The sequence below is a fragment of the Chiloscyllium punctatum genome, chromosome 8 (assembly GCF_047496795.1).
Source record: "Chiloscyllium punctatum isolate Juve2018m chromosome 8, sChiPun1.3, whole genome shotgun sequence".
Classification (NCBI taxonomy): domain Eukaryota; kingdom Metazoa; phylum Chordata; class Chondrichthyes; order Orectolobiformes; family Hemiscylliidae; genus Chiloscyllium; species Chiloscyllium punctatum.
In genome coordinates, this window is record NC_092746.1 from 83,751,058 (window position 1) to 83,776,345 (window position 25,288).

The 25,288-nt window shown below is 37.2% G+C and overlaps 1 protein-coding gene across 2 annotated transcripts in view; it reads right to left on the reverse strand.

The window, feature by feature from the left end:
* The window catches only part of pip4k2aa (phosphatidylinositol-5-phosphate 4-kinase, type II, alpha a), a 244,273-nt gene extending 219,453 nt beyond the window's left edge, over window positions 1–24,820 (reverse strand). Inside the window, exon 1 of one of the 2 annotated variants that reach the window (XM_072575966.1) lies at window positions 24,369–24,820. In XM_072575966.1, coding sequence (XP_072432067.1) covers window positions 24,369–24,500 — 132 coding nt within the window. In that variant the 5' untranslated portion in view covers window positions 24,501–24,820. Of the gene's footprint in view, window positions 1–23,616; window positions 23,708–24,368 lie in introns of those variants that run through there. The other variant, XM_072575968.1, reaches the window with a different exon arrangement.
* Window positions 24,821–25,288: the final 468 nt, after the last annotated feature.

Sequence of the window (25,288 nt, forward strand, 5' to 3'; positions counted from 1 at the left end):
CTCTTATTCTTCTAAACTTTAGAAAATATCCTGGTTCAGTCTCCTCAGTCAACAATCCTACTTTCCCAGGAATCAGTCTAGTGAACCTTTGTTACACTCCCTCTATGACAAGTAAGTATAAAGTCCAGAACTGTCCATTATAGTCCAGGTATCAAATTAAAATCTTAATTTTAGCTAATTTAGATTACTAGCTGCTATTCAAGAAGAAAAGGAGGTTTCCTGGTATTGTAGCTATCATTCCTCCAGAGATGTTATTTAGCCATTGTAACTGTGTCAACTCTTTAAAACACTTCCAAAGCTGAATAACTGGACGTTCATCGAATTTAATATTTGGAGGATGTAAACATGTAATTCAACAGCTTTGCTTAATAACATGAAGCAGATACAACACTTCAAAAGTAATTAACTGATTGTGACACACTGTGTACAGTGTTGCTATGTGCAATGATAGAATAACATCAATGCAATTTTCTTTGTTTTTTTAAAACAAGATGCACGTACGCAATATCATTGTCCCTTCCTCTCCTGACAATTTAGCTCATCAGTACATATTTACAATATGCTTAAATTGAACCCAAGACAGGTTTTCACCACATGCTCATGAAAGTGAGGCAGAGATTTCAAAGCAACAAGGTAATGAGCTCAATTGTATCCTGCAACAATCAATAGAGTTAAGCAATAAATAATTCTTCAGTTTTAAAAGTACTCATCTCAAAATAAATATTTCAGATGACAATTTTCCAAAAAAAAGCAAACCAGTGCAGTTGTCCACAGGAAGTTAGTGCAGTAGCACCATTTACTGTTATAATTTGAATCTAAACAGCTGATAGTAATATGGAAATTATCAACACTAAATAGCGTTCTCAAATTATCAATGACATACGTACATAATGTGAAATAAACAGAAAAACAGCACAACTGGAGAAGTAGACGTGTCCGAGAAATAAAGAAACTGCCCACATCTAGCTATCCAGAACTCCCTGTACCTCAACTGCATGACTCAAAAAGTGAATTCCACCATATTAACCAAGAATGTAGTGCTTCAAACTGAAATACTAAATGGAAGAATGGACAGAAATGTAGACTACATTTTTATGAATCTTCTTCACAACTGCAATCACAATATTAAGGTATGATATTTTCATTCCTTTCAAATCAGTCAGCATCACAATTGCAACCAATTTTCTGGAGGCCCAATATAATTTAGAAAGTCATCTCACTCAAGAAAAGAATGTGCATCAAGCGGGTGTGGCTCTGTTCAAGATCTGGAAACTTCTTCACAATTTTCACAAGGTATAGGGTGAGAACAGACATCAATATAGATAAAGAAACATATTTCATGTCCTCATTTTAATATGACTGCAAAGATAACCAAGACTAGAAAAATTATTTTCCATAAAATATGAATGTTTATTAAATAAAAATTAAATGCACAATCTGTTTTAGCATTAGGTTGCCCATATGATCACAGAACAAGACCAAAGAGAACTGATCTTCTTGCAACACACACCATTACTCAAAGGAAAGATAAATGAGTAGTTTAGCAATTACAGTTTCAGGAAGTTGACCTCTTTTAGTAAAGGAGAAATAAATTCACCAGAATCTGCAGGGAAACTGGTGAAAATCACTGAGAAGGGAAGTTGAATACATCCAAAAATGAAAAAGAATATTGTAACCATGATGAAGCCACTTTTTACCAAGCTGAATGAAATTTACCCTCCTTGCACAAACTTCTTTGAATGAAAAGTACAAAGGACGAAACTGAAACAATTGTATTTTAATGAAATGAAATGAAATCATCTGGGTGCAATCAGATGTCAACACTATAAACAAGATCATTCATCCAATGAATTGTATCAGTGTCTGTTGGTCATTGCACAGCAATAGTTTATCATGTGGGACGAGCTGCAAAATAGGCTCTGCCACCCAGAAAGTAAATGAAACCAGGATGAATTAAAATAGCTAAAATTAAAGGAAAAAGAATCAGTTGGAACATATTACTAAGTAAAGTTAAAATAACCAACAGAGAAAGAAACAGGGACTAGGATTTTCCATGTTAAAGTATGATGCCAAACAGGTTGTCATTTATGTCGTGGTCTGGAACAAATTATCATATGTAATGACATGCTTCTCACTTCATTATCTATACAAGCAAAATGTTGCCCAAGTAACTCAGCAAATCATTTGGAGTGAGCAAGGTTGTCCTTTCGGGACATTGGTATTGGCATCACATTTAAAGCGTTTTACCAACTGCAAACTGGGAGCATCAAAAGAAGCTTGAATTGGTCCCCACTCACCCCCCCAAAAAAAAATCCCTTTATGATTCCATAGAAGAAACAGAAGCTTCACTTACCTCAGTGATGTCTCCTTCGTGACTCTGTGGGGTACTGCCTTAATAACGGCATCCTCTGCTCTGAGAATGGCACCATTCAGCTGCTAGCTAAGTTGGAAGCCCATGGAATTCAGGGAAAATTACTGACATGGTTCAGAAATTAGTTTAGTGTCAGGAAACAGCGTTGGAGTAATGGGTAAGTACTCAAATTGACTACTGGCATCCCACAGGAATCAGTGTTAGGGCCTCAATTATTCACAATATTCATTATGCCATTATCAAAGCCATTAATAAGTCAAATATCCAAATTTTCTGATGACAAAATTGGGCAGCATTGTAGATGCTGGTGAAAGCAGCATAAAATTACAACAGGATATTGATAGATTTGACGAATGAACAAAGCTATGGCAGTTGAATTGCAATTTTAGTGTGAGGTTATCCATTTTGAAATGAGAAAGGATTAAATCAGGCTTTTTAAGAAGGCACAAGGTTACGTACAGTGGATGTCCAATGGTGGCTTCAGGTGAATAGCTCTTTAAAATGCCACGAACAGGTGCACAAAATAGTTGAGATGGCTAATTGAATGCTGGCTTTCATATCTAAAGGGCTGGAGTAGAGGGATTCAGTTGTTCTGCTGCAGTTATACAAACCTTTGTTAGTACTCTAAGTGTGGTCTATGAGCAGATCTGACCACCTTACCTTACAATGAATGCTTCAGCCCTGGAGTAAGTTTGATGCAGGTTTACAAGGATAGAACCTGAACTTCAGGGGTCAATTTATGAGGAGAGATTAGACAAATTAAGCCTTTATTCTCTAGAATTTAGAAGATTAAGGAGTGACCTAATCAAGGTCTTCAGAGTATTAACAGGGAAAAATTGTAGATAAAGATGTATCACTTCCACTGTTTGAACAAGGGGATATAGTCTAAGAATTAGGGCCATGCCATTCACGAGAGATGTTAGAAAGCCTTTCTACATGCAAAGCGTAGTGGAGATTTGGAACTCTCTTTCTCAAGTGGTGGTCAATGCTAATTCAATTGCTAACTTTAAATCTGAGATTTATTACTTTTTATAAAGCATAGACATCAAGGGATGTGAGCCCAAGGCAGACATATGGATTCAGACCACAGATCAGCAATGATCTTTTTGAATGATGGTGCAGGCTCCAGGGACTGAATGGCCTACTCCTGTTGCTATGTGACTCCTAAGTGACAAATGACAATTCAATGTTGAACATGCGAAATGATCACTTGGAATTAAAGAATAGAGAAATGTCAAGTGGTAAGAATAAGTGGAGTGAGGTTCTCAATTCAACAGTGCAAAATTGCTCAATACAGTAAAAGGTGAACAAATGAGGCCAGGGGAAGACAATGGAAATAATAAAGGAAATGTATATTGTAAAACTGATTTGGATTTCAGCTCTTTAATCTATAACACAACCTGACTCTAATTGATGGATGAACAGGTCCCATCTTCTATGTCTCAGATGTGAAGAAACTTATGTAATTTATTTTCTCATGTAACTAACTAAAGGTAATAAAATGGCAAAGAAGATAGCCTATGATTGTAAACTTTAAAAGCAGCAGAGAGGAAGGTTGCCATATTTTCTCTTATCAAATGTGTCCAAAGAGTATATTCAATCTCATCAACAAGGCAGTGTATATTAAGTCAGCAAGAATTCAGATGTTGATTTTGTATACAAACCAAGACAGCTTCCGTTTACACACTGTTGCCAGTATTGAGTAGCTTATCATTTTACCACATCATTTATTTCCACTTAGAACACGTATACATTGTTCTTTGGGTGCAGTGCAATCTGCATGCCTTGAAGTAAAAAGAAAAACAATGCTTGTGTACTCTCTAAAATGTGATATTTGTACTCACTATCCATTTTAAATTTAGGCTTTTAATTCCTCACTGTATTCTGACACCCCAGCTACATTTTCATACTCAAGTTGCTTTTGCAAAACAGTGAAATGGTCCAGGAGATTAAAGGCACTTCATTTGAATACTTAACCCATTTTCCTGAACCAGCCATATAACGGAGATTTACCAAACATAAACTGAAAACATAAATCAGTAGTTCTAGAAAATATGATTTTCCAAAGAGATATCTGGTGTGTTATGGGTCGATAGCCTTAGTTGTTTTTGTATTTTTTTTTACCTTAGATATCCTGGTTGGATTCAGTGACATTAATCAATTTAACAAGTAATCCTTAGGTCATTGATCATATGCAAACACACCATGTCCACAACTTGAGTGCATTGAAATATTTCACAATAGTTTTAAATTGTACTAACCCTCCTAAACTGTCAAAAACCAAGAAATACGTCTGTTGTAGATAGCCTCAAACATTGGCTTCATACTATTTACTGTCTCATGGTAACTCAATCACTAAGCAATTCACTATTTTGACGATGGCTCATCTGGTAGCAGCAGACTCACTTCTGTGCAACAAGTTAAAATCCAACTTCCCCAGGACTTGACCACAAAAGTCAAAATTACTACTCCACTGCATGCTCTGCTGTACCGAGAAAGGACTGAATGTCAGAAATGCAATATTTCGGATGAATGTTAAACAGAGATCCCATCTGCCATTTTGGGTGGATGCTAAAAGTCCAATTTTGAAGAAGAACAAGGAATTAAACCTCAGTACCCTGGTCAATATTTATCCTTGTAAATCAATATATGTGAACAGAGTAACTGCACATTTACACATTGCTGCTTATATTTTCTTAATTACAGGTGACTATATTTCAAGAGCACCCAAATAGACAGTAAAGAACTTTGATATGTCCAATGGTCATAAAAAGTGCTATATAAATCCAAGTCCTTCTTTATACCCCTCTTAACATGGTGTTGGACAACGCACCAAATTGATAGGAGGACTCTGTTCTAGTTTTTTTTAAGTGTACAATAAAAACTGAAATAAAAACTAAGTGCTGAAGAAACCCAGCAGGCCTGGCAGCAGCTGTGGAAGGAGGGGGAGAAGTAATGTTTCCGTTTCAATATGGCTCTTCTTCAGAGCTGAATTCCACACATAGTGCCAGATTTGAGTTTTTCTGAGGTGAAAATTAGTCAAATCAGGATGAGGCACTAGACTAAGTTGAAATAAAAGTACCAGAATCTTAAAATTAAAATGAATGAGGAGCAAATGTGAGCCAGTGAGGGTGATGTTACTCGGGCCAATGTTGGTCAAAATAGTGTATAAATAAATATAAATTAGCCATCAATAACCTTGTTGTACATTAAACTGTTTAAAAAGGGTAAATATAATAGAGCATAAATAGAACAGCAGAAAAATACATTTTTGTCACAGAAACCATGGATTTTTGTTTGCTTGCCAACAGGTTTGAAAGAGTGGGAGATGGGCACACACAATCTAGAGGTGGCATTCCCAATACCTATCTATCCACCCCTCAATGCTATTTTACCAAAAACAGGATGGTACTGGGCAGCCCACCTGACCAAGTCAATTGAGGTCCTTGGCCCAATTATTGCCAGCCATTGTATTATTAACCTTCCCTCCATCATAAGGTAGGAAGTGCGGATCCAGGTTTGGATGGACAAGCGGCAGATAACATATGCACCACACTAGAGCCAGGCAATAACCATCTCCAGAGAGAATCTAATCAGCCCTCCTTGACACTCAATGGCATTACCATCACTGAATCCCCAGCTATTAACATTGTGAGAATTACCATTGACCATAAATTGAACTTGACTAGCCATAGTTCAGTACTAGCCATACTGCAGTTAGTAACAGCAACACCTCCTGCCTAGCCAAAGCCTCTTCAGTATCTCCAAATGAAAGAAATGAGGGTAATGGAATACTCTCCACTTATCTAGCCAAGTGCAGCTCCAATAATAATGACTCTATCCAGGTCAAAACAACCTACTTGATTGCCACCACATCAATAAATATTAACTCCCTCTATTTCCAATGCTGAGCAGCACGCACTACCTAAAAATGAACTGACTGCACACAACTATAAAGGCTTGTTAAACAGCACCTTCCAAATACATGACCACTATTATCTAGAAGGACAAGGGCAGCAAATATATGGGAACGCCACAAGCTGTAAGTCCCTCTCCAAGCTTCCCATCATGATGACTTGGAAATAAATCCTCGTTTCTTCAGAGCCGCTTGGTCAAAATCCTGGAACTCCTTCTCTAAGGATGTTGTGGGTCTGTCTACAGCACATGGACTGCAGTAGTTCAATAATGTAGCTCACCCTCACTTTTTCAAGGCCAACTGTTGATGGGCAACAAATACTGGTCTAGCCAGTGAGATCCACATGCCAATAATGAATTTTAAAAAGTTCGCAATTAATGCTACTTAATAGTACATCTCACCACCACTGGCATTTAAACAGCAGAAGAGACGGAAATGAGCGGTTAACCCAGCAGGTTTCCCTGCATGGGCTAGTGATTGGAAACACAGAGTCCTCCTCGATGGCCCCTCATCCCAAGGCGTTTCCCCACCTTAATATCCGCCTTTCCCCAAAGCCTATTAAAACCAAGCCCCTCACCTACCTTATAAGACACCTTCACCACCTACCTACCCAAGCTCTGATCCAGTGCTGAATACCTCTTCAAGACTTGAGCACGGCACCTGCTGGAGCCACCACTCCTTCTGGCACTGTTAACACTGGAAGCTCACGACCTCTGTCCTGTCTCGGAGGAGTCGAAGTCCTACTTTCTGGGAGGAGTCCAACCTTGACGCTTAGAATAACTCTTAGAATAAGGGGAACAGCTGCTTTCTGTCCACTCTGTACGCACTCAGTATGTTAAACACCTCCATCAGGTACCTCCTTAACCTTTGCTACTCAAAATAGCATGGAAGGCATGAAAGTGTCAATGTCAAAAGATGATGGTGCAAATAAAATGATGATAATGGAACAAGAAACAAATAATGCTTCTACCGGAGAATCAACACCCACCAGCTGCCATCTGAAAAAAATTGAGCTAAGAGTTTATGATCTGAAATTGTTGAAATTAATGTTGAATCCTGAAAACAGTAAAGTAAATACTTGAAACATAAGCTGTTCCTTGAGTCACATTGAGCTTTATTAGAGACTGGATACAGAGGTTGCAGAGAGTGCAAATCAAAAATGAAGGGTGACTGGAAACTTGGATCATGCTATGAACATGTTTGGTTCCTCCAAGGCAGAATAGACCATCATAAGCTACAAGTTCATACATAGGGTTATGAAGGTAATACAACATATGAACACGTAGTACAAGCAAATCAGTTACACATGAGAGACGTAATGGAATTTGATTTTAGGAGCAGGAGTATAGGTTCAGCTGTTTTATCCCTTGTGCTTGTAGGGAAGATGTCATGCAAAAGAGAATTGGAAAGTTGGCAGTGGTGTTGGGGTGACTGAAAAGTAGATCAGAATGTTGCAGAGGGACTTTAGAAGGATGCTAAGGGAGGGACAAGCAGAATGGTTTAGGAGTGGTGGAAATACTCGAGGTTGATCACTGATTTGGAGACGGCTGGAAAAAGCTGAACTGTGGCAGAGGGAATGGTCAGTTGAGGAAAAATAATATATCAAATACACATCATTGGAATTATTGTGGTAGATGTGGAGAAATAGAGACATGTGAAGACAGTCCTTAAGAGAAAGCTGTGTAAAAGAAAGTAAAGTTAAAAGGGGTCAGTGATCTTCTCATGGAAATTGGGGATAGACTATCCACAGAATGAAGGGAGAGGTTAAAGAAAGAACAACAGTTGGAGATGGACCACATGAAGTTAGAAGTAAAGTTGAAATTTTCAGTCTTGGCTGACAGCAGGAATTAATACTACTCTAGCCAACAACTGACCGCAAGCAAATGAGGCATGTATCTAAAGTAGGACCGGAATAAACAATGTTCTACATTTTCCAAGGAAAAACAGATGGTGCTAAGATCATCAGGTTTCCCACAATATTACCTTTCAGGTGAAGGGAATGAACAGAATCAAAGAATAGGTTAGTTAACAGGAGAGCAGATTCAGAAGAAATTAAGAAACGGGCCATTTGACCCACCAAGCCTACTCTGTCATTTGATAAGATTGTGGTTAATCCGACTATGAACTAACTCCACCTTCCTGCCTTGCCACCCCCCACCCGGTTACCCTCAACTCCTTGTTGATCAAAAATCCATCAGAGTCCCATGCCTTCTATCATTTAGAGGGCCAAAGACAGCAAATACTTGGGAACACCAGCATCTGCAAGATCCCCTCCAAGCCAGTTACCATCCTGATTAGGAAATACATCACCATTCCTTTCATATTGCTGGGTAAAAATCCTGGAACTCCCTCACTAATGGCACTGTAGTTGTACCTACGCCAAATGAATGGCACCAGTTCAAGAATGCTGCGCACCATTACCTTGTCAAGGGCAACTAGGGATTGGCAATAAATACTGGCTCAGCCACCATCACCCACATCCTGGGAATGAATTTTAAAAACTCAAACACTATTTCCTTTCTATAAAACCATGTTGTCTCTGCCTGATAGCAAACTGTCCAACTATAAGTCTCTTGTAAATTCTAGCATTTCCTTTATTATAGATATTAGGTAAACTGGCCCATAACTTCCTGTTTACTTTTTCACCCACATTTCTTGAATTTTACACTTGTTACTTTCAAATCTGCTGCACCAGACTGCAAACATCCCATAAAACAAGGAAGATGTGAACAGCTGAATAAAACCAAAAATGGTTAGAATATCCCAAAATAACTATGATACATTACAATGTGATCAGGAACCAGAACAGTTTCCATGTGCAAAATCAATTAATGGGTTGCATTCAATTGGCAGTGTTTAATTTATCAAATTTGCCATATAATCATACAGATAAGATTTGTGTTGTTTCCAAAGGAAGCACATCTGGTCGACTGCTCTGCACCCCACCCCACCCCCAACCCGGCCCCAGTTACATGTATTAGTGATTGCTACAATAAATAGATGAATAAAAATGCAAGAGCCTTATAGGTACCATTTGCTATGTTCCATCAACAGAAGCCAGCAAGAGTAACGCAGTTACAGTAACTTTCAGAATTTCATTGAACTATAACATTGTTTACAAAGCTTTATTAAAAATAATTGTACAATTTATTTTTGAAAGATATGGTTGCTTCTAAGCAATGATTGCTCCATTTACTGTTGCATGATTGACATTCAACAGGAAATGGCAGTGACTAAGTAGAGTTAACTGTTACTAATTCAGTGAGTCAATCTTGAACAACATACATTCAACTTGTACACTTTTATCCAGAATGGAAGGCAGGGTGTGCAACAAATCACTTACTAACTTATTTCCAATAAGTCCAAGTGATTAATATTTGCAAACAGGAATATCTAGCAAGTGTCATTTGTGTTTAAAAAACTGTGTTTGTATAATCATTGTAAATAACATTATCAATAGCAGTGTGTTGGAAATACAAAGAGTTTAACAGAATGCAGCTAGAAATAAAGCTAAATCTGTCATAGTCCTAAATGACAGTAGGCTGTTCCCTCATTACAGAGGGCAACAATAGGGGTGACAGTTTAACTTGAGGGTCACCGCACCTCAGGTAAGGGGAGACATTGAAAGGGGAATCTTTTGTGATAATCTCAAGCCAGTGCAGGAATTGAATTCACACCGTTAGCATCATTCTGCATTGCAAACTAGCCATTCAGCCAACTGGACCAACAAACACTGAGCTAGAAATCAGCATACGTACTTGTACAAAACATACATAATTTACAGTTCCATTGCAACATTCTGGACAAATGCTTTCGAAATAAACGACCATTTGTGGATTCTAGTTCTCCTGTCTTACATTTTTAAAAATATTTACATTTTGAAATAACAATTTGATTACATTTTAAAGACCTTGTATCCAGTTTTGGAGAACAGATAACATACTGAAAACAATACAATAGACAGCCATGGAATGATGAATATTCAATATCATGGAATGTTACTCAGCTACTAAGACATCATCTCCTGAAAGATCATCTTCATTTGGAACATAAACTTTCTAAGTTTCCACTAATTCAGCTTCAGCTACTGCACATTTGCAACATTTTCCATACTTATTTCTAATAAAGATATTGTACCAACATCACACATAAAAACATCACACATGATCTAAACTGCCTACCAGAAATAAAGATTCAAAAAGCTGAACTATTTTGGGCTAGTCCCAAATCAAAGCAAAGTCTATATACTTATGCCCTTGCCTTTTTCTCTATGGTCCACAAACAAAATAAATTACACTCTCAAATTTCACACATAGTATGAGCTACTTCATTGATTACACCTTTTATTAAAGTATGCTCTATGTTCTCAACTTCAGAGTGGTACAAACTTAACAAATAACACATTTACACTAGTGCTTAATAAGCAAGTTGTCACAAGAATCCCCAAAGAGAACATTTCACCTAAACATTGCATGAAATCTTACACAACAAAAAAATGACATTGCATAAATATGTAATCTTTTCAGCCTCAATATTTCAGAAGAGAAGAAGTACAGCTCAGTTCAGAGTTGTGGCACTATTGAAGATAGCATACTGAAAAGGCACTGAAAAAATAATGCATATTTCCTGCCAATACTGCCATAATCTAGTATTGCCAACTTTACTAGTGCAATGCTTTGACATTTTCTTAAATGCAAGATATTTGGGACAAAAGAGAGAAAAAAAGTTTGTACATGCAGGTTGACATGACATATCTGAAAAATATAAGGACATTTAATTTATTGGCAAAGGGTATGTCAAGTATTGCCTTTAAATACAAACACATTATCAAAACTATAAACAGCCATACATCGTACATTGAATGATATTATTGGGAATAGGACATTTCCATTTCAGCTAAAAGATTAAAGGTTCTTGTAGCATTGTGATAGCTTCCCTACCTCTGAGCCAGAAGACACAAGTTCAAGTCCCACCTGTTCCAGAGGTTGTAAGGAGGTATAAAGTGGATATTTCAGGAGGAATGCAGCTAGCCCAACCACTTCATTTTCAACAAAACAAAATTTATTTGCAAGATTACCGAATGAAACACAAACAAAAGAGAACAGAATATAGAATATCAACCGATCTGAAAACCCAGCAGACTGTCCAACTTAATGATGCTGTTCCAAATTCCTGCAACAATCCCCATAAACACCCCTTGGCAAATAAAAAAGTAAAATCAAACACAGGGTATTAGAGGACAGGGAGAGAGAGAGATGGCAGAGAGATTCAACATGGAGCACCTTCCATGTAGCTGTTTCTTGAACCAGCAGCTTCAAACTGACTGACTGCTTTCAGGGAACAGCCACACTGCTAAAACCAAACCAAAGTAGTGAAAAGCTGAGCTGGGAGAACTGGACACTCCCCTTTCATTGTTCAAGTGTTTTTTTTATAAAATGCTACTTGAAAGCATTCTCAAGTAGTTAAGCCCAGACTTTTCTGAATCACTGCTTTTATGACCGCTCTGGAAAAAACCCAAGCACAGCATAACCTTGTTAAAGGAGCACATTGTCACACTGTGCAAAATCAGGATGGAATGTTGGCAAAGGTAGGATTGGGCTTTGCTAAAGTACTGCAACAGGCTGTCCATTCAATGTCAAGGAGCACGAGAAAAACAGGTACATTGGAGAAAAACTATCCCTATACCTCGCATTAAGGAGTCAACACCTTCAGAACTGGAAAGCAGAAAGTTTTTTAAAAATCAGTGAAAGTAAAGACTCAAATGTGCAGATCAAAAAAGTCAGTTTTTTCATTTTTATTCACAAATTCATAGTCACTAAATTCAACCTCATGTACACTTATAAATCCATAATTACCTTGAGTTGTGTAACATTGGTGCAAATATGAGGGGGACAAAGGTGGGGTAATAATTTTGACTCCTTTATAAGTCACACACCCTACTGTACTCAGTCACAGAAATAAAATCTAAATCAAGCATTCTCCATGTCACCATTACTTAAAGTTGATAATCCAGTAGCTCACTTTTCTTACCTCCCCACACCTAACTCATTCTGCTCACAAACCTCAACTCTGCTCTCGAGTCCTCAATATCTAATTGTCACCACATAATAAGGAAAACCCTTGTTTAGGAATATGTATCTCAAAGACTAGACAGTTGCCAATGAGATTAAGGTGGTAATCAGAGTTCTCTTGACGTTCATGAAATAGTCAAGCCTCATGCTTGTAGTTTAAGTTTATCAGAACAACTCAATTGGCTTGCTGTCTTTTAACTCACTGACAGCCACTTATTAGCCTATATTCACAAAATTGGTTGGAGAATACCAGTAGAAATATTTCCACAGCATCGTGATAATCAGAAAGAAAGTGACATGACAAAATAGCTTTCTTAAATTTGCTCATGTTTATTGAATTGAGTTCTCTCACTATTGTTGCAGTAGATTTTTAACAAAAAGTTATGGCACATTACACATTAAAACATTTCTGAAAATATGCTTTGTATAGATTAATAGGAAGGAAATTCACTTGTGATTTGAAGGTACAGGTCAACATTAGTGGAGCAAGCCCTTGACAATTGAAATACTGTCAACCCCACTCCATCAAACTTGGTACAAACTAGGATTCAAACTGTAATCTCAGTCTGTACAGCTGACAAACATATCAGGTGATTTACATGTAATGTCACTAGGGAGGTCTGGAATGTCATGCATTTGCACAATAATCTACCAGGTACAATTTTCATTGGTCTGCTATAGAGCTGGAAGGGAGTTTCCAGTCATAAAAATCACTCACTATTCATAATTAGTTCTAGCATAATGAAATGACACTGAAATATAGCCTCAATTTGACTGCCTAAAAATGTTTTTTTAATGAAAGGATATGTGTGTTCACAGGTTGTATGACTGCTGGTTAGGCCAGAATTTGTCACCCACTGCCAATTACTCTGTGAAGGTGGTGTTGAGCAGTCATATTGAATTGCTATATGACATGTGACATAGGTCCAGCCAGAGTGCTGTTACACAAGGAGTTTCACAATTTGACCACTCAACGATGTAGGAATGAAGTCATGGTTCTACATCTGAGATGTAAAGCTTGAAGATGGGGGCACAGCTTTCATTTGGAGTTCCTATGCAGTAAATGCTGACCTACCCAGCAACACACAAATCCTTTGAACAAATAGGTAAAAATAAAAATCGGCTGCTGTTGCCCTTCAATGTGCTCAAGGTCATGAACCGAAGAAGAGGTGCTGCTGAAGTAGCCTTGGTGAGTTGCTGCACTGTAACTTTTGAAATTGGTCTGATTTCTGGCACTGGTGTTTCCAAGCACTTTTGAAACTACTAAAATAACTAGTTATAGATGATTGATTCCAATTCAATTTCATGAGCACTAATGATCAGCACCAGATACATATAAACACAAGTAACAGAAGTAGTCTTCACAACCTTTTGAGTTCACTTCGCCATTCAACACATTTGTTTAACATCAATTCCACTTTTCTATCCTACAACCCTGTCCCTTAATTTTCTTAGTGCCCAAAAATTGATAACCTCAGTCTTGAAAATGCTCAGGAGTTGAGCATCACCATGCTTTTGAGCAGAGGCCCCTCTGCGTGAACAAATTTCTTGTCATCGAAGTTTAAAATGACATCCTTTTAGCTTGAGATTATTACCCTTAGCTCTACACACATCAGCCTCACAGCATCCACTTTGCCATGACCTCTTAATTTTTGGGTCCAATATGACTGTTCTTCAGAATATCAAAGAATAATCATAGGAGATTTAAAGTATAACTCAGTTTCTATCTTCACAGATGCTGCCAGTCCTGCTGAATTTCTTCAACCATTTTTACTTCAGATGTCCAGCATCTAGTTTGATATAGTCACTTGGACAAAGGTGGATTAATTAAGGAAAACCACCATGAATTTGATAAAAACAAGTGGTGTAAACTAACTAGATTCAGTTGTTGATGAGGCAACAAGAAAAATCTGATGAAGATAATACAGATGACATGATGTACATGAACTTCCAAATACACTTAACAAAGTGCCACATGATCGATTTGTGAGCAAAGGAGGCCTGTGGAATATAATGAACATTGGCAAGATGGATACAAAGTTAGTTGAAGGACAAAAAAAAGATTTATGGTGCACAGTTGTTTCAGTCTGAAGGACAGTATATAGTATGCAGCCTAAGGATTGGTATTACGAGCACTAATCTTCTTGACCTATATTAGTGGTCTAGACCGGGCTCAACATAACACAATTTCAAAATTTGCTGATAACACAATGATTGATAATGTTGCAAACTGTGATAAGAATGCTGAAGGACTTTAAGTAGATGTGGATGGGATGGTGGAATGGGTGAATACTTGGCAGATTAATACTGCTACATTTTGGGAGAAATATGAAGAAAGGTAATATTACATAATGGGTACAATTGTAAAATGTGCCAATATTGAGTAACCTGCTGCATTTATGTACAGAAATCATTGCAGTTCATAGGGTAGATTGAGAAAATGTATGGAAAGGAAATAGAGATGCTAGGCTTTAGAAATTAAGATTTAGTGCAAGGAAGTCCAATGAAGCTTTATTTCAAAATGCTTTGAGTTCAGCTGGAGTGTTATATAACTCTGGACACTGCACTTTAGAAAGTGAATGAAATGTTCTTTAGAGATGAAGCAGGAAAGATTAAAAGAATAGTTCCAGGGAAGAGGAATGTTGCTTATGTGGATAGTTTGAAGAAGCAAAGGGTATTCCCTTTAGAGTATAGTATATCCGCTTGGTTCTCCTTTATCCACAATATGTTACTTTCTCAAAGAGCTCCCCATAAATTGGTTAAACATGATTTCCCTTTCACAAAAAATAAGTGACTCTGTCCAATAACCTCCAACTTATCTAAGTGACCTGCTAAAACATTTTTATTAATAGCTTCCCAATGACAGATGTTGAAGTTATCTGGTTTCTAGTTTCAAACTTCCCATCTGCCTTCATTTTTTTGAAAAAAGGAGTTACATTTGCAATCTTCAAATCTAATTCGACCTTCTCAGAATCTGGGTGCTTTAGAAAATTAAAGTCAATGCATTAGTTATTTCACTAGCCACTTTTTAAAAAAAAAGATTTTAGGATGAAATACATCAGCACCCAGGCACTTGTCAACTCACAGCTCCAACAATTTACTCAGAACAACTTCTCAGGTGATTATCATTTTCCTGAGTTTCCCCCCTCCCCACTTACATTTACCAATTTGCTTCTGGGATGTTACTTGTACCATCTATAGCAAAGATAGATTCACCTGCTACCCTTTTATTTGCTATTATCAAATCTCTAGATTTACATGTTATATAATTAATATTCACATTATTCACTTTTTTTATTTCAACTATTTATAGAAACTCTTATGATTAATTTTTACTACTCTGGCCAAGTTTCTTTTGTACTTTCCTTTCTTTAAAATTTTTTTTTAATATATTCTGTCTGATATTCTGACCTTCCACTTCCCTTTGCACAATAATATGTTTTATCTTTAAGTTTATTACTACCTTTAGCCTTTCTAGTTAACCTTGGATGCTTGGGTCTGTCACTTGGAAATTTTCCTAATTCATGGGAACATATTTAGCATATTCATAAATAACCCCTTAAAAGTCTGCCACTACACATTTACTGTCTTGTCATTTAACTTAATTTGCCAATTCACTTCAGCCAACTCTACTTTCATGCCCATATTTATATTTAAAATAATAGTCTTGGACCCATTCCCTTCTCCCTCAACTTGAATGTAAAATTAAATTATACTATGGTTGTTGCTACCCTGGGGCACCTTCACAATAAAATTGCTAATTAATCCTCTCTCATTAAACAAATCAGGCTTGGTATAGGGCACTCTCTGGATGGCTCCAGAATATGCTGTTTGAAAAAGGTATTCTGAAAATATTCCATTAATTTATCTAGGCTATATGTAGATTAAAATCTCCCATGGTTATTACGGTGCCTTTCTGATATATTATTTATTCTCTTAAAGTTGGAAGTTAGAAAAGAAAATCAGCAAATCTTGCAGAACCTGTAATGAAGCAGAAGTCCAGAATGTTCAGTTCTAAGGAAAAGTCAATCGACTATCTTCTGTTTCTCCACCTTACCAGAGATAGTCCACACAATCTTACCAATCATATCCTTCTTAGCTGCTTTTTTCATTTTAAATATAAATCATGTATTATAGCGAGACCTTATATAAGATGCCAAGTTAGATCAATTACATTTCAGGGCTAAACATGTCATATTTTAAATGAATTTATTTACACAAACACAATGTATTTACAGCAAGAGGTTATTGTATTCAATTTCTAGTTCTGAAGTTTCATCTTGCTAAACTAATATCACAACAATAATGACTTTAAAATCTTGGGATCAAAGGGATTTCGCTGGCTCCTACAGCACCAAACAGTAGGCCCACCAGATTAAATAATGAAAAGTATTTTTGAAAATTTTGCAATTGCAGATCAAAAACTGAATTCCAATTTTTTTTTGTGATTAGGGGACAACAAATAGGATCTTGACAGTGCATCTACCAGAGCCATTTGGCAAGCACTGAATGTGAATTTTTAATAAATTGCTTCCCTTGAGAATATCACAGCACTAATTAAACCAGCAGCTGGATAATATTTCTCCTCTCCATTTACTTCATTCTTCACCTGTACACAAGTCAAGAGGCAATAGTTCAATTGCCCAATCTCTGGTAAATCATGTTGCAAACAAATCTGTATTTCAATCTACTTTCAAATTTTGCTACCAAAAATTGATAAAGACTGTTATTAACACTCACAGTTAAGGTACACAAAGTGAAACGATTGCTAGGTCTAGTCTTCTGATGGGCTGCTGCACCTCCAGATGATACTTATTATCTTTGTGCTTGGCAAAGTGTCTCAGGTAAAATATTTTGTTGCAAGACATTTTTTTAAAACATGGCAGCTAACTAAATCAGTTTCATCTTTACAACCAAATCACATGGTACTGTCCCACTGTGAGTATTTACCTCACAATAGCTGCAGGGGAGAAAACCCAAATCCAAAACATGGCAAACAAAAAACAAAATAACGCAGATGCTGCACATTTGAAAAGAACGAAAAGATTTAAACTATCTTGCGGATCCAGCAGCACCTGTGGAGAAACAGAAGACAGTCAATTGATGTTTTATCTTCAAATTGAAAACAAAGAACTGCAGATGATGATTCTGATGAAGATTCACCCAGGCTTGAAATATTAACTCTGCTTTCTTCTCACAGATACTGCCAGACCTGCTGAGTTTTGCCAGTAATGTTTTTTTCCCAGTTTTAAGACCTTTCCTTAGAACTGAACAGTTTGGACCTGAGCCATTGACAGTGTGGACTTTTGCAGGTATTTTCAAATTTGCTGAGTTTTGTTCCAGCTTTTCCAGATTTTAGCAGAGCATCATACTTAGAGAAGGTACAAGCATGTACATAAATATGGCATATAGTTTGTGCAGAAAAGCACTCCTTATTTTGGTACCATGTTCAACGGCTACATCAGAGACTGGAATCAGATCACTAAGCATTCTTTGCATGATTATACACTTCAAACTAGCTATTATCCTACTTACAGTATCGTGAATAGATTTCCAAAAACAGTTTGCTTATTAAAAAGAGAAGCAATGAATGCCTAAATCTCAAAATATTTCCAGTTCCACTGAAGACAACTTTTGAAAATGAGCATTTAAAATGTATTACAGGAAATTATTCATTCAAGTTCTTTACTCACAAATCAATGTAGATTTCTCCTGAAAATTTGTACTTGCTCATTTTACAAAATATGTAAGGTCACCACATTGGTTACAATTGGGAAAACACATGTTCAACATTGTGCAGGTCAGGTTACTATTCAAGACTCTGCTAAAATGAATTTACATTTGCAGAGATTTAAGATCTTCAGTGACTCAGTACAATCAAGGAGTGTGACTGTATTCATCTTTTTTCTCTCCTCTATTAAAATATATTTCTCAATGAACTCAAAAGCAGTAACCTGGGAAATTTTCTAACTGAAAATGTGTTGATCAAAAATATGTTTGAGTGTCCAGAACACTGCTAAACTATTTAAAACACTTGAAACCAATTTAAACAATATGCACTAAACCATTCGGTAGTTTATTGGTGTACATAAGGCAATGACTTAGAAAATCAAAGTTGTACAGCATGGAAACAGACCCCTCAGTCCAACTCGTCCATGCCAACCAGATATTCTGAATTCATCTAGTCCCATTTGCCGGCCTATGCCCCATATCCCTCGAAACCCTTCCTATTCGTATACCCATCCAGGTGCATTTGAAATGTTGTAACTGTGTCAGCTTCCACCACTTCCTCTAGCAGCTCATTCCATACATATACCCGCGCCTCAGTGTGTAAACGTTGCCCCTTAGATCCCTTTTAAATCTTTCCTCCTCTCGCCTTAAACCTATGCCCTCTAAGTTTGGACTCCCCAACCTTGAGAATGTTCACCCTATCCATGCACCACATGATTTTAAATGAGGTTTACGGTCATATGTACTCAAGTACAGAAGCACAGGGAAAGGTTTACAATGTTGCTTCTCATGCCACCATCTTAGGTACAAATTATCTCGGTACAAATCTAAGATACAAAAAGAGGAACAAAGAAGAAAGCAGTTGCACTACCTTGTCATATTCATAGTATAAGTGAGAAATAAGACAAAGTTAAATAAATAAATATTATAGTCAAATAAATCAATTACAGATAAACATTATATTGTAGTAGACCAGCACAGGGGCTTCTATATGTCATCTGACTGGCCTTTCGAGCCACTGACTGTCCGCACCGGACCACAGTTCAACAACCATTCCCGCTCTGCTCTGCGCCGCGCCACTCCATCCCGCACTGCTCCATTCCTCCATCCTGCTCCACTCCGGCTCTCAATAGTTCCATGCCTCCAGCTTGCTCTGCTCCTGCTTCAGATACTTCACACTGCTTCATGCTTCCAGCCCGCTCTGCTCCGGTTCTCAGCCACTTGCACCATTCCATGCATCCAGCCTGTTCCACTCCAGCTCTCAGCTACTCCCAATTTTACAAACCTCTAAGATCACCCCTTTACCCCCGACATTCCAGGGAAAATAGACCCAGCCTATTCAGCCTCTCCCAATAGCTCAAACTCTCCAAGCCTGGCAAGATCCTTGCCAATATTTTCTGCAGCCTTTCAAGTTTAACAACATCTTTCCTTTGGCAGGAAGACAGAATGGCATGCATTTTTCCAAAAGTTGCCTCACCAATGTCCTGTACAGCCACAACATGACATCTTAATTCCTTTATGTAAAGCACTGATTAATGAAGGCTTAGTACTTTAAATGCTATTCTTATAAAAGGCTTTTAAAAATGTGCCTACTAGAATCAGCATAAAAATGAGTGAAAAATTTGAAGGACTTTCACTCTTTAACCAATGTCACTTAATTTTGACCTGGGAGTTTGTGAACAGGTCTTGATTTGGATGAAGTAATTCAAGAGAACATATAATACAGATAATTCATTTATTATTAAACTATCCAATCTTCTGTTTGGGTTGCACTGATTCTGGCCAATTACACTGATATTTTGAATGAAACATTACTCCTTCCATCCAATATTAAGACTTAAGATCATATGAAACCACTCTGAAGACCTTTTTAAAGAGATTGGAAACGTTCTGTGCGGTTCCACAGCTTCAAATAAGGTATATAAACTGTAGATGCTTCAACTTTCATTCAAAACAAAATACGATTGCCATGCAAAACGTCACTGCAAACGTTTTGGTTGGAAAAAAATATTATGCTGTAGCTGTCTCTCGTTCTTTCAGAATCATGGCAGCTTTGTTGCATGCTGCCAGCTACTAGTCATTAAAGCTGAAAGTCTTCAATCTGTCAGTAAAATAGACTTTCCCCCAATTAAGCCACACAAAACAAATAAAATTATAGCAATAGTATTAATGTTCCTAAAATTGAGAGACAAAGACAGACAGAGAGAGAAAGAAATATTTACACAACTGACGTGCCATTAGCATAACACCAGTACTATGCTGACCAATATTAAGTAGTATATGTTGCACAGAGTAGGTGATGTCAAAGCTGTAGTGACTATTAAGTGTGTAACCTGATTGTGAAAGAAAAAAAAACCTTTAAATATCATGAAAATATGTTTCTCATTATTACTATGATTTCAAAAGGCAGTCTTAAGTCCAAGCAGTGATTTTCCATGTATTTATTAAGATATTTAACCAATACGTTGGTTCCTTCCCAAACTGACTGACTTTCTTGTCAACTATGTATTTCTATTCTCAATCATTTCCCACTCACTGTCTCATTTGCTATACCTCTGCATCTCTTATCTTTCTATTTCTATGTCTGATACTTGGGGCTTGATATTTATGAGGAAATTGGAGGGGATGGAGATTTGGAAGCTTAGGTCTATCTTTGATCCAGATTAGTTTAGCAACAGGACTTAATTAGCATTTCTGAGAACCATTTTTTTCACTTCCAACCAACGAGACTGAGGGCAAGGTACTTTGAGATGTTCTGATGTTGTGAGATGTTCACTTTTTTATTGTGCGTTATTAAAAGCAATTTAATATATGTAAATGTTTTTCTGAAGCCATGTATTAACAAAAAGAGACACGATTTAATCTATTTCCAAATCTATTTCAGTGCTGCTCTTTGACTAAATAACAAAAAGTGCCACCTAGGCCAAATCCATTCATTAACACCTTATAGCACAGTGTACAAGCATTCTTATAACCATTACATTTTAGTTTCATAATAATTAGGTACTCATCAAAAATGCCAAGCAGCAACTTTGCAGTACTTTTGATTTTTTTATTACTAAGTGGTCTAACATATGGTTTATTTACCAGCTAAGTCAATTGTTAATTGTTGTGCATGAATCTCCAATTCTGCATTCTTATTTATGTATATTAATTGTTTTCAGTATGTTTAACAAAATTAAAAACCATTTTAAAATATGAATTTCCATTCACAGTACATTATTAATTTCAGAAAATTGTGAGAGTCATAAGTGAAGGAGGTTGTGGTTAAATATGAATCAGTTTTAAAATACATTTAAAACAGGCCAGACATACTAACACTGTAACAATTCTATCCAATTTTGCATTAAGACTGCTTTTAGCGCAAACCTTTTTTGCAACATTGACACATCTATAAATAGTATCTAAAATGTGTCACCATAAGCCAGTGCACTTGCTTAAGTAACAAAACTGCCTAAAAATACCAGCACATGTAGAAGGCCATTTGCTTGCATCATGTTAACTACATAAGAGATATTTTACTCCAATCCTGTTCCTCTGCACCATTAATTCAGTGCCATGAAAAAAATGAATGAAAACCCTCCAACCCCAGAAATGTGACCTGAAGAAAAATCTGAAGTGAAAGCTTCTAAGTTACCTCTAATTCTTGACTGAATCAGAAAGTGCTTATGTTCAGTATTCAACATATACAATATAAGTAATAATTCTTGAGGAACAATTATTGCTGTTAAGATTAAACCACATGCCACCTATCCTCCCTGCAGTTCAGGAAATCACTGGCAAACTCTCAATTGCATTGCCTTCTTTCACTAAGTGATTTCCATAAGCAACAAGACTTAAGATGTAGGAGTTGAAGTAGGCCATTCAGCCCATTGAATTTGCACCACTGTTCAATAGCTGATCTAATCATGCTTAACTCCACTTTTTTGCTTTTCTTCTCGAACCCTTGATTCCCGTACTGATTAAAATTCTATATCAGCCTTGAATTTACTTAATTACCCAGCCTCAATAGCCCTCTGCAGTAAAGGCCATAACTTTCTGCACCACAAAGCAGAGACTATAAAAATGTGAATATCTAATCCAAGGAGTAGTCACCCAGTTACTTTAGCATGGCAAACTAAACATATCACCCAATTTTAGAACACAATCTCATCTGTCACTACAGAGAATCTCTATTTTTTTAAATATCAATTGCTATTGATGTTTATTCGTTGCAATACAAAGTCACACTCCTGCAATTACCAAACTTGGTGTCTTAAGCCTTCTCCCATATTGGATAAAAGTCAATAAAAGTCCCATATACACTCAAAGTTTGAAACAGAGGGAGCCCTAGAGAAGTTCACAATTCATTTCTAACAGTGTAACGTCAAGATACTTGCATTACAGAATTTATCAGTGTTTCAAATTACTGAGAACTACTTCATGATTGAATTTGCTGAATACACATTAAATTCAAGTATTACATAAAAAAAGCTAATTCATTACAAAATATTTGGCACATGGTTCATCGAAAAAAATGTCCAAGATACACACCAGTTTTATTTGAAAATTCTCGTTCAGAACTCAGACTCAACCATTCCCTGCCCCTTCACCCCCAAAAAAGAAAGCAAGATCACACTTGACAATACTACGGCAATGCAGTAAGCCTAACAATTAACTTCCTTGAAATTGTTACATTTACTTTTATAGTTAAGAAAAAGAACTCAATTTTTTAATGTGCAAGAGTGAAGAAATGACAGCTCCAATCAGAACAGAATCACAGCCAAATAACCATGGTGTATTAAAACAAACTGTAGCACAATTAAATGAATATTCTTTATCCTAGTTAAAATAGCCACATTTCTCTATCACAAAACTCACTCGAGTTCAAACTGCAAAATTAAACAGATTTAACAATTTAATTTTATGGGAACCACCAACCCTGCAAGCTGCAGTTAAAATGAGCCAGAGCGGTGGACAACAGGAGGCATGCGTTCATCTAAGGCCTGAGCCAAGGCCATGTTAATGTCAATAACGGTTTCAATCTCCAAGGCAAAGATCGGAGCACTCTATTGATTATCTGTACATACTATTATGTATAAATGTGTGAACGTGCTAGTTACTTTGTTATATAGCAGTGAAGATGCAATTATGTATTGGCATAAGCCACTGACATTCAAGCCACTTTCGTGTTTGAAATAGAAATCCAAGTAAATTTGGTTACCATTTTTCCTTCTTATAGATAGAGGAAGCACCTTTCATCTTTTGAATGATTTAGTTGTGATATATTAGTTATGATGGTGCAGACATAAATTGTGTTGTCATAATGTCCAGCCTGCTGTGGACTGCCACAATTTTAATACATCGTTTTCGCAAAACTCTGCTTTGAAATTAAACAACGAGGCGATGTTGTACATCCCACAAGTTCCGACGGCAGAACATTGAAGATCGATGATTTAGCCTGTCACCCTGAATGCCCACGATATAAAACGCTGACATGTAAAACTGGAGGTCAGAACGCTAGTCTAAACCATGACAACAATACGTACAAGAGAAGCACAACAGCCAGTGCATTTGCTTAGATGGCCAAAAGAAATATCAATGATGCTTGCGTTTTTTTTCGGAGAGGGTCTACCATGAGTCGGCTCGTACAGTCAAACAAGAATCAATGCAGCTGTCATGTGTCTAGGGGCTGCACATTTTTTTAAAAAGCGCAGGTTTCTGCCCCGCCCCCTTCGCATTGGGCTTTCCTTTCATGAATCACATTGGGTTTAGGATCTTGGTATCAATTGGTCAACAGAGCTGTCATTCTCAATTACATCACAACTCGACTGCAAGTTGACACTGAGGGGTTTCCAGGCCGTCGCCTTTGGTCTTAAAAAAACCACTAGGAGTCACATGAAAAGGGTGCAGGCCCTCGGCCAAATACCTCCGTTCACTCACATCATAGACGCATAACATGAAGCACGTTTACTTTAAGCTAAACGTGGCTTTTATCTGTCAAATGCAACCCCAGTTAAAAGGAGCTGTCATTTCACAGACTCGCCTGCTAAACGAAATGCTGCAGGGCCATTCATATTTATCACATCTTCCGCTATAACATTATAATACACATGCACAGCATAGATTTCTAAAGCTTATCAAATCCCACGTCTATTAGCTTTGGTGAAATGAAATGGAAATGAAATCTAGACGCAGAAACATAGTACCGTGTCCAAGGAAAATCTAGCTGATCTGATTTCCTGCAGAAGTTAGACACAGCAGTTACCGCATTTCATGATGTTTTTTAAAAGAGACTTACCGAGTGATTGACTCCCCACATAAGAACGCTAAGCAATGGATCACTAGCTCGAAACAGCTTTACTTTCTGAGCCACAAAATGTTTCTTCTTGGTTTTCGTTTTGCTGGCGAATGTTGTACTGTTCGCTGCCATCTTTCCCCCTGTCTCGCGTTTTGCTTTTACTTCGTTTTATTCACCAAATTATTTTTTCTCTTTGTAATTGTTGAAATGGAAATGTTTGTGATTTAAAACAAAACTTATTACATCTTCTTCCTTCCCCTCATTGAAAACAAGAAGTTAAAACGGTTATGATCAGGAATTGTTTTGGGGTGGTGGTGGTGGTAGTAGTAGCTCAGGCTGGTTATTATATATTCTCCAATGCCCTGTCGCTTCCGGACCTTGATGAGTGTGTATGAGAAACTGTGAGGAGGCGAGGCTCCAGCTACAAGCCGCGCACACACGCAGTGCACACTGCAACGCAGCCTGGAGACCTAGGGACTAGGCGGGGAAACAAAGGCTTGTGATTGACAGCGTCAGAAACAAAACACAATTGGAGCCCAGCTTTGCAATGTTCTAAATAGGACGGTACCTGAAGACATGCGACCAATCGCAGGATTGCACGAGAAGATTTGATCCCGCGTACATCTAAGAGAATAAAATCCATCAAGTTGGGTTGTAGAGTGAGTGGGCGTCATGTGGTATTTTACAAGCATCTGAAAAATGCTTGAAAACTTTATAGCCTTCCGTTATGTGTATCAAGTAAATAAGACAATCCGATAAGTCAGGGCTGGACAATGTGCTTGTCTTGCTGGGGACGGGGAACTACAAAAACAGTCGTGTGGAGAAACTTGTTCACTAAAATGGATATGGTGGAATTCTGAAATACATTATGGTTGAAACGATAAAATCAGAATTATTTCAGAAGAAAAATGTTAATTTTG